Source organism: Molothrus ater, chromosome 22 (genome assembly GCF_012460135.2).
Source record: "Molothrus ater isolate BHLD 08-10-18 breed brown headed cowbird chromosome 22, BPBGC_Mater_1.1, whole genome shotgun sequence".
Classification (NCBI taxonomy): domain Eukaryota; kingdom Metazoa; phylum Chordata; class Aves; order Passeriformes; family Icteridae; genus Molothrus; species Molothrus ater.
The window spans coordinates 8,019,086-8,029,432 of NC_050499.2; the positions used below are offsets into that span (position 1 = coordinate 8,019,086).

Below are 10,347 nucleotides of genomic sequence, written 5' to 3' on the forward strand. Positions count from 1 at the left end.
AGTGTCCCCGTGGGCAGGGAGCATCCACAGCACGCTGCCTGTGCTGCTGCCTGCCCATGCGGCTCACCAGGGAGCAGAGCAAGTTTGCCTCAATGAAAGTGAACTCGTTCATTTAAACCTGCCTGCAGAGCCGTCCGGCCCCCCGCTGCGTTAATTATCCTGTAGTTCCCGACTGATTGCTGTACACTAAGCTTAAGCCCTCCTTTATTTATTTACTGACTACATTAACGGCAGCGCCTGCTCTCCTTTTGTGCCGTGGCAAACCGCGCAGCACCGCACGCTGCCGTCGGCCCGAGCGGGTGCTGCCAGCACCACCCGGCCCTGCCTGTGCCCCACTCTGCCCGCCACCTCGAGATGCCATCAGACATTGCTTACAGCACAGCTGGAGTCACCAAGGGCTGAGTTTTCCCAGGGATGGGTGGCATGCGCCAGTGTCCTGCTCCAGCGTTTCCCAGCAGGTTTGAGGCGCTATGTGTCCATTCCAAGGCCCTGATGATGCTCCTGCCTCCCCCAGTCCCCCCAGCACAGCCTCCCAGGAAGGCTTTGGGCAAGTGGTGGGGAACTTTGGTCCAGGTTAGGGCAAGCAGAGGTGGTCCTGCTGTGAGGAACCTGCAGGCTGCAGCGCCCCATGAGAAGGGAGGCAAAGCCCAGCCTGGCACAAAGGCGTTGTTACAACAACGAGGAAATCGCGGCAGGACCGGGCCTTTGTGTGCACGCTCGCACAGCAGCTGGGAGCGATTATGCTGCAACAATGTTCTGTTCCATCAACATTATGTCCTCATTAAACCTTTATTAGGAGATTAGATTCAGATTTATTGATTTTTTTTTTTAAAGAGGAAAATCCAGGCTTCTCTCAGATGCCTGGAACTTTTTCCCACATGCAGCACTTCCCAAAGTAGCAAGAGGGCAATGGAGAATCAATCTTTCCTCCAGGACAGGCAGCTTCTCCTTCCAGGGAAAAGGACTGCTGAGCTTCTTGAGGGGGGTTAGGTTGGGTGCATGATGGCTTCCTAGCACGGGGAGGACAAGGACCAAAGTATTCAATGGGATACAGCAGCACAGATGAGCATCTTGCAGTGCAGCCTTGGGGGACATCAGGGTCACGGTGGGCAGGAGAGAGATGGCAAGGCTGGCTCAGGAGTCTTGCTGCCCAGTACCCTCGTCAAACACATGGGCTGGGTGGCATCACCCACCCGGGTCAATGGCCCCATTGGATTTGTCTGTTGGAGCGTTTGATGTTACACGAAGGCAGCTCATTCCAGAGGGTGTTAATTGCCCGCTGCACTGATCAGGTCTGTAGCACCATCGATCTCGGCAGGATCAATGGGCTGATTTAGTGTCTCACGAACTCTTTAACTGGACACCTCATCAATAGGCAGCCACTTACAGACCATCAGCGCATTAGTGCAGCCGGCGCTGGCAGGAGCCCGCTCCACCCGTCCTCAGCCCCCGTCACTCAGGGGTGAGTTTTCCTGCAGGTGATGGCTCTGAGATGGTGAGTGGGAGTCTTGCTCTGGGGCTGGTGGGTTTGAGGGCAGATGTATGAGAGCCAGGTGGTGTCAACCCACCTGTCCCCCATCACCTGCCTATGCAGGGATGTTCCTAGAACATGGGATGGGCCCTTATGGTATCTGTGGAACTTCTCGCCTTGTGCCTCTGTCCTTGCAGGGGCAGATGACAGCGGGAGCTGGGATCTACTGCAGCTGCGATGGCAGTCCTGCCCCCGCGCATCTCTCCCCGTACCGCATGCTCACGGAGTCAGTCCCATTTCCATCCCGGTTTGGCCGCGGCCGGACGCGGGGTCTCTCCCACTTCCGAAACTGCTGAGCACAAGCATGGGGGGATCTGCTGGGCAAGCATGCCCGGGGGCCCGAGGTACGATATAAAGGCAGCAGCCGGGGTGAGGGGTAGGGGAGCCGAGGATAGCAGGACCCTTGGGGAGGTGGGGATCCCCCGAAGCAGGGGGGACCCCACCCGATGCCGGGGACCCCGGCTCGGGAGGCGGCGGGGCCGGGCGGCGGGGCCGCTGTCCGCGGTGCTGAAGCCGCGGCCGTGGCCGGGCCGGGCCGGAGGCGCTCCCGGGGCTGGCAGGGGAAGCATGCAGAGAGGTTTGGGCAGGGTCATGGGGTCCTGGGGGCTCCTTCTCAGCTCCGCCTTCCCGCTGCGGAGCTGAGGGACGTGAGGGATGCGCCCGCCTGGGTGGACAGACACTGGCGAGTCCCAGAGCCAGGGAGAGCCCACCAGAGTGAGGTCCCCCATCTCCCGCCCTGAGCAACGGGCACTGCTCAGGCATCCCTCCACACCGACCAGAGGGTGCCCAGTGTGATGCTGTAAGCCAGGACGGCTGCCAAGTACACCCGGAACAGCAGCACATCCAACACGTAGCCCACTTGCAGCCACTCCCGGGCGAGGTCGCGGAATTCCTCCCGTTTTTCCAGGAGCTGGCGGATTGCCGTGGTCTCACGCAGGACCTCCTGCAGTGCTGCTGAGCCCTCCGGCCGGCCAGCAAAGGCCAGTGCAGGCCTCGTGCCCCCCACTGCCCCGCACTCCCGGGGGTCCTCACAGGCATAGGGGGTCGGCTTGGCTGAGGGATCAAGAGAAGCAAATGTGAAAAACCTATTTAGACAGGGAACTGGGATTTGTGAGGGTGAACTAAGCACCCAGTTCACCATACAAAGAATGGCTATGTAGATGTAGATGGCTACAGAGCACCTAGACTCCTTCAGTTCCCACAGGCCCTCCCTGTGCCACCCTTACCTGTGCTGTCATTGTTCTCCACCTGCCTGGACGTGTCCAAGGTTTGCATCCTGCTTTGGCTGAAATTCTTCCTGTCCCGGATACAGAGCAGGATGGTGGCTCTTTCCAGCAGCAGGTGTTTCAGCCACTCAGGGACATGGGGCTGCAGGTCTTGCTTGTGCACCAGGCACACAATCAGGATGGTCTCTGTCAGGCTGATGACGAGCAGTGCCATGCACACCACAAAGTAGATGCCTGCAGAGGCACCAGTGAGGTGAGTGACCTGCAAAGGCTCGTGCACAGAGCCAATCCTCCCTGCTGAAGTCTCAGGGCCCTGTGGTCTCTGCCCACGACTGCCGTGGCAGGTGGATAGGAGAAGCACCCTACCTATCAACGGGGTGCCGACGGCTGTGGCTGGCAATGTGTCGGATACAATAATGAGGAAAACCGAGTAGCCGAGCAGGAGAGTGATCTTGAAAGAGACCCTCTCCCCACTGTGGGGAGGTAGGTAGAAGCCCACAATGTCCATAACCATCAGGAAGATGCTGGGGAGCAGCAGGCTGACGGTGTAGAAGAGGGGGCGTCTCCGGATCACTACCTGCAGGACAGAGACAGAAAAGGCTGTGAAGGGTTGAAATGAGGCCTTCAGCTGCTGTGGCTCTTTGCCAAGGCGGGTGAGGATGGTGGGGGGCACTAAGGTGAGCCAGAGGAAGGGCTCACTAGCAGGAGCCTCCCACCTGCAGGGAGGAGCTGCAGCACAGAGCAGCGACAGGGATGGGGCAAGTCCCTTCCCTCGTGCCACATCCCCGAGAAATGCGGCGGCCAAAGGCTCTTACATAGAACTTCATCTCAGCATAGCTGTCACTGCTCTTGACACTGAACTCCTGGAAGTGGCTGAGCACGTAGAGCAGCTCCCACTCGCCCTGGTTCATGAAGACACTTTGGTCGAACTTGACGAGCTCCGGCTGACGCCACAGCGAGAGGTTGATATCACGAACTGGGGGGCGGAGGAGAGGTGAGGACTGGGGGCACCCCGCCCAAAGCGCCGGCAGCTGCCGGCGCCTGCACCGCGGGCTGCCCGCCCTGCACGCTTCCCCGGTCCGCTGGGGCCATCTAGAGGGACGAGCCGCCTTCTGCACGGAGCTCCGGCCCGCGAGTGCTGCCCGCTCCCCCGGGACCCCGAGCGCGGCGGCCCGGCACTCACTGTGGTGCAGCCAGCTGGTGAAGGTGAGAGAGCAGTTCTGCACGTCGAAGGGGAAGTTGTAGATGTCCAGGCTGCAGGCAGTCATCACCTGGATGGGTTTGAGGTTCTGCACCTCCCCGTGATGGCTGACGTAAACGTAGGGGACGTGTGGGGACTTTCCAACATCCACACTGAGGGACATGAGGGACAGAGATGTGGGCTGGAGAGCACTCTGGGCAGGGCTTCCTTCTGCCAAGTGGCATTTCAGGGGGGATCTGCCCAAGAGCCAGGGATTTGCCTCCTGTTCTTCTTTTTTGGTCATACCCTTGCAGGCATTTTTGCCTCCCATCACCTCTGCACTGCCCAGACTGCTGCCCTCTCCCAGCCCGAGAAGTCCCAGAGCCCTCAGGAGGCACCGGGAGCACCTTAAATCCCCACGGAGTGGGAAGGACACCAGATAGCTCCATGGGAAGGGCCAGCAGCTCTGCAGCTGCCCTGGCATTGTACTGTCTTCACAAAGCCTTTCTCCTGGTATCTGGATCTCACCCCCAGCACAGTGAGGGTAATTACCAATGGTTGTGGTTAGCCAGCATTGGAAATGGCCCAGCTGCAGAGCCAATCCCCATCTGCAGCTCCCGATGTGGGGAGGCTGCCAGCTCTGTGCCAGGAATACAAAGCGTGGGACTGTACGTGCCCGCGGTGGGTGAGGAGTTCCAGTCCCAGTGCATCTCCCTCGAGACCTTGGCTGCACTCACAACTCATTGATGAGGATGTCGGGCACCCAGATGCTCTCCACAGGGAGGGAGATCTGCGTCAGGTTGTCGAAGCGAGCTGGGTCCCACTTGAGGAACTCATCTATCCAGTGCTGGGGACAATGGAGAGGGGACTTGGTGGGTGAGGTCCTTCCACTCTGCCAGCACACGGACCCCAGGCTAGCACCAAGCAAGCTTCCCACCCACGGGAGGGAGGGAAGAATAATCCTTCAGCTTGCACAACACCCAACAGCGCAAACCAGGGAGCATGAAAGCTGAGCCTTGAGGTTCATGTGCTACAGACGTCTCGCCAACCCCCGGGATGTGTCACCCCCCTGCTCTCCTGCAGGACTGCACACTTCTCTCACAGGAAAACATGGGGGTTTGGGGGTGCTGGACCCCGAGGGGGCCAGCAGGGAAGGGGTGAGGTTTCGTGGCTCCTCACCTGCCTGTACCAGATGTAGGTGGTCAGCACCTGGTCCTTCTCATCCTGTGGAGATGAGAACGGTGTCAGAACGGGGCACTGAGCCTCTGGAGGATGGGCAGAGCACGCTGGCATGATGCTGCACGCCAGGTACCATTCCCCTCCCTGTGCAACGGGAGCAGGGGACTCACCACGCTGAGGATGGCGTAGACCATGAGGTCGATGGCCACGTTGGTGGTCGTTCGCCAGTCGCGCACGGGCCGGGTGCCCTTCTGGTAGTGCGCCAGGAGGTGGTGGGAGAGGCGGCGCAGGGCGGGCTCGGAGGGCTCCGGGGTCCCGCCCCCGGGCCGGGCACCTGCTCGGCAGAGGGACAAAGGGAGCGAGGGAGGGAGGACGGGAGGAAGGGAGGGAGGGAGGGACGCTGCTCCCCCCAGGGCAGCGGCTGCCGTCACCCTGGGGTGGGCTGCGGGGTGCTGCCAGCTGCCTGCCCTCACTTACCACTTGGGGTTTGCCATCCGACTTTAATAGAGCATCCTGATGGGAAACAAGCCTGGACAGCAGAACCACCACCTAATATGTTACTGATACCCTGTGCCACGCAGGTTGTCAGCGCTGTGACCTTCCCCAGCCCCAGAGGGCACAGCTGCGAGCCCGCACCTCTCTGGACAAGTGCCAGGGCAGCGGCAGCGGGGAACCACGAGGGACGCACTGCCCCCGGGAAGGTTTCATACCACTCGCTCCCTCCAGGGGCATTTCTTTGCTCAGCAGGTGGAGACGGTGAAGGTTAGAGATGAAGCAGGATGCTAAATTCATTTATTAGGTATCTTGGTGTTTGCTTCCTGTGAAAACAGTTCCTTCACTGGTCACTGGTGCCAGCAGCATCAAGTGAGGGCAAATTGTTTTCAGCGCCGTGTCCTCACTGCCGGGTGCCTGGAACACCAGGGCTGGGCCAGGGCAGCAGTGCTACACTTGTGGCTGTGCTCTGCAGCACACCCAGCCCCAGAGCCCAATTCCAGCATAATGGAAGAGACTAATTGGAATAGATCTATGGGAACTTGGGAAAAGCTACTGGAAGGGAATTTTAATCTCTATTTTAAGCTTAAAAAAAAAAAAAAAAAAAAGAGAAAGCAACAGCCTCAGCCCCTCTGACATTGCTCATGAGTGGTAGTGCTGGGGAGCCAGCCGGGTGCATGATGCTCGCCCAGGCAGGCATGAACCAACAGAGGCACTGAGATGGGGGAGAAGCAGCAATTAGGGTGAGGGGAGGAAATGCAGCTGCTGCCATCACCACAGCTTGGGCCAAGTGACCTTTCCTGCTGCAGCTGGTGGCAGCTGGCTCATGCTTGCACTCTTCCTTGCACCACCTTCTCCTCACATCCACACCACCCATATCTGCATCAGAATGCTTTGGCAGCAGGGAAATGGCTTTGCAGAGGGAGGACTGGGCTGGGTTCACCTCAGATGCTCTTTGCCTCTGCTCCAGACACCATGCTGGTCTGCCCAGCCCAAATCTGTGCCAGGGCTGTGCCAGCAACTCATCTGGTGCAACTCGGCACAACCCTGGCACAGCGCTAACACATGGGGATCTGTGTGCACAGCCCTTTCTGCCTCCTGGCCAGCATTGCCAGGGTGAGCCTATCACTGTCCCCCACTCCTTTTCTGCCACCTTAGATCTGCTAAGGCTGGGAGAAGGCTTGGGAGTTGGGTGACAGGAGCTACATGACCTATCCAGAGATTTGAGTCAATAGCCTGCTGAAAACTCAGTTGGGCTGGTGCAAAACAGTTCAAGGATTTTTTTGTGCTATTTCCCAGGAACACTAGATGAGAAAATAATAATTGAATAACAAGGAAATCTGTTGGCTGTCAATTTTGCACTGCACAGAGCTGCAACTGCAAACTATAGGCACAGCATCGTGCCCAAAACCCAGCTCTAGGTTATGAGGGGGGACTAAACATTATATTGGAGGAAGCCCTTCACCAGGCAGGGGGCTCAGGCAGCCTCTCTCAGGCAGTGGAGTGCAGGCAGGAGACCCCCATGTCTCTCTCTGTCCCCAGGGCTGGTTTTGGGCACAGCTCCAGAGCACCTCAAGACCCCACAGAGCAGAACTGGGTTCTAAGGCTGCGTTGCCTTGCTGCCAGTGTCACCCAGGCAGGAGGCACCTCCAGGCTCTGCAGCGGAGCTCCCCCATCTCCAGGCTCTCCCAGGTACGCCACCTCCCAGCAGCACGAAGGTTTCCCTAAAGAGCAGCCCTTGCCTGCCCCTCAGCACGGCTCAGGTGCTGGGACGATGCCGCTCGCCCCGCTCCGCCTCAGCCCCCAGCCCTGCCCGCCCTCCCTCGCCTTACCTGGGCTCGGTAGGGCCGCGGCCAGAGCCAGCAGGGCCAGGAGCGCCCCGAGAGCCGCGGGCACCATGGGTCCGCCGGCTGCAGCCGCCGCCGCTCGGCGAGGACTGAGTGGAGCGGGGAGGCAGGCGGCACTCGCGTGACTTTCCCCACAACGTCGGGTTTTTGAGAACGCCCAATTAATCTCGCGATCAGCCTCTCCCGCTGCATCAGGTTTCAGGCTGGGAGGATAAAATGCTACAGGAGGATGCGAGTGGGGCCCACCCAGCCATCCCCCACCCCCGCCCAGCTCCAAAAGAGCTTTCCCGTCCTCTGCCCAGGTGCCTGCTTGTGGCAAAGCGGGTTTTGGGGTACCAGCATCATGTGCAGTGGGGGCACGATGGGGGGAGAGGGTGCCAGGGCTGAGCCAGGAGATCCTCAGCAGCTGGAAAGACAGGGAAGCCCTCTGAGGGGCAGGGGAGGGGAGCCTGCCCAGGGATATGCCGCTGACACAGGGTGGGTTTCCACCAGCAGGGGAGAGGGAGCTCTGGAGGTACCAGGCTCCCCTTCACACCTGCGGCAGGTGGGTCTGTGCCACTGACAGTGGCTCTGACAGCTGCAGGTGGGGGCAGCATGTGCAGCCAGCCCTTGGCACCCCTGCCTGAGGCAGCAGCTTTCCCCTAACCCCTCCAGCCTGCACCTACACTGGAGTCCATTTTTACCACAGAAATTTGCATTTGTTGTAAATTTCAGCAAACAAGTTCTTCCTACTGTTTTCAGTTTCCCAAAATATTTAACGCCTTGGGGCAAACAAGACTGGAAGCAAAGCCTGGTCAGGTATTACTGAGAGCCAAAAGGTCCTCGGTGTCCACCCACGCATGGGTGCCCTGCTCAGGCTGCGCGTCCACAGCATCAGCGCCTTGGGCTGGGCAGTGTCTCTCTGCCTGGCAGGGGAGCTTCCCCTCCACCCTAAGCCTCTGTAATCTTCTGTATTCTCTATGCCTACACTGTGCTTGTGTGTGTTGCAGGTGCCTATGCCCCCACAAAGCTGCCAGCTGCTGGAAATCCTGGGGAAGCAGCGGCCAGGGACAAAAGCCTGCGGCAGTGGCGTAGAGCAAATTGCATCAGATGCCGGCATGGAGTCACTTAAACGAGATAAGAATTAGTGCGGGGCCCTGATGAACTCCCCGTTGGCTGCCAACAGCGGTGTCAGGGAGAGAGCGAGAGCAGAGCTGGGGCTAATTTGATTTCTCGGCTCCGTTAGTGGCTGGCAAGTCACCTCCCAGGGAGCGCCAGCAGCTCACAGTGCTCTCCCCTTATTGAATCTGGGTAATGAAAATCACGGGCAGCGCCACCACGGTGCTGGGGACTGTGCCCTACTCTGCCCCCTCTCCTGCAGCCTCCTGCTCTGCAGCCAGCAGGACGAGGCCAAGGGGGCGCAGAGTGCTCCAGTGGAGCCTCTGCTGCAGCATCATTAACTCTGAATTTTCTCCCTCGGGTTTTACATCTTCATCTTAAAGAGATTTTAATGTAGTTCCTATCAGCCCTCCTGTTATTGGATATCTAATTAGCGTGATCTACTGTAGGCTCATGTTACACACACACAGGGGGCTCTTGCGGGACGTTCTGTGGGACGGCTGATATCAATCGGCAGCGCCCAGATCAGATTTACTTTCCAAAATAGCATAATGGGATTTTATTAGCCCTGTAATCTGCTGCATGGTAATTGCTTTTCTGGGAATCGAAGTGCTCAGTGCCTGGGGCTTCCCACAGCTCAGCCCTGCGTCCCGTCCAGGCCCTGCTGCAGCCAGGCATGGCAGCATCCCTGCAGGCTCCCCTGCAGCCAGGCATGGCAGAATTTCTGCACTGGATGGATGGGCACTCAGGCCTCTCTCCTGGAGCAGCCATGCTGCAAGCAGGTTCCTTGGCTGAGCAAGCAGGTATTTAGCTCAGAGTAGCAATCTCAGAGGCTGAGGAGAGCACAGGGGCACAAGCACAAGATCCCCAACATGTGATGGCACAAGTGATGCTCTGCATTCCCTCCTCACCCCAATCTGAGCTCATCCCAAGTCTGGGGTGTGCAGCATTATGCACTAGAGTCCTTTGGCAGCTCCCACCCCATGCCATGGAATGTGCTGGGGGCTGTGCAGCTGTGGCAGGAGCATGGCTGGGCTCTGCACAGGCTGGGGTGCTGTAGCCAGGCTGGGGAGCACAGTGGGAACAGGAGGGAGGTCTCCATTGTGGTGCTGCCGGTGCGGAGCAGGCAGGAGAGGGAAGCAGCTCTCCTCCAGGCTGCCAGCGCTCACCTTTCAGAGCGCGTTTGGAGCGTCAAAAACAATAAAGCATCAGCAAGGAGCCCTGGCAGCACAGCTGCCTGATGGCCCCGGCCCCATCAGGCGCCCGAGGCCGCCCATTACGGAGGCTCACGCTGCCCGAATTGCATGTCTGCTGTGATTTAACGCTGCGAGACATGAGATGAACACCGCAGGAGGCAGGGCACGGCCGGGCCCGCTGCAGCCCCGCTCCCACGGGGCCCTGCTCCCAGGGACAGGGGCCCTGCAGGAGGCTTGGGCTTCCTGGCATCCCGGGGTCACTGCAGACGGCCAGGGGCACACATGGGATCTCTGCTCTGGCACTCACCTTGTGCAGCTCCAAGACCGAAGCACAGACCAATTGCCGCAAACAGCTGCTCAGTGTGGTGCCCTTGGCCAATTTAATTTCATTTAGTGACACTGATGGCTTTGTCCCATGGGTGCAAACTGCTTGGCCATTGGAGAAGCCAAAAATTGCCCATTCCAGCTACCAAGCCCATCCTCACCCCAGTGAAGGAGCCCAATGCTTTTAAATCGCTCAGAGAAGGGATGGAAGCGCTTTCCTTTCAAGGCCTCTCTTTCATTAGACACCCTTCAGATGTTTGCAATATTCTGCCAC

General features: G+C 59.0%; 1 protein-coding gene across 1 annotated transcript; it reads right to left on the reverse strand.

The window, feature by feature from the left end:
• Positions 1–2,019: 2,019 nt before the first annotated feature.
• On the reverse strand, positions 2,020–7,537 carry LOC118695707 (5-hydroxytryptamine receptor 3A-like). The gene is made up of 9 exons (XM_036397441.1): positions 7,441–7,537; positions 5,287–5,450; positions 5,117–5,161; positions 4,675–4,784; positions 3,941–4,110; positions 3,573–3,733; positions 3,124–3,334; positions 2,758–2,991; positions 2,020–2,584 (listed from the first exon to the last, which is right to left on the reverse strand). Exons 1-9 carry the CDS (start codon positions 7,505–7,507, stop codon positions 2,286–2,288), a joined length of 1,461 nt encoding a protein of 486 aa, XP_036253334.1. The 5' UTR covers positions 7,508–7,537; the 3' UTR covers positions 2,020–2,285.
• Between the last annotated feature and the right edge of the window lie 2,810 nt (positions 7,538–10,347).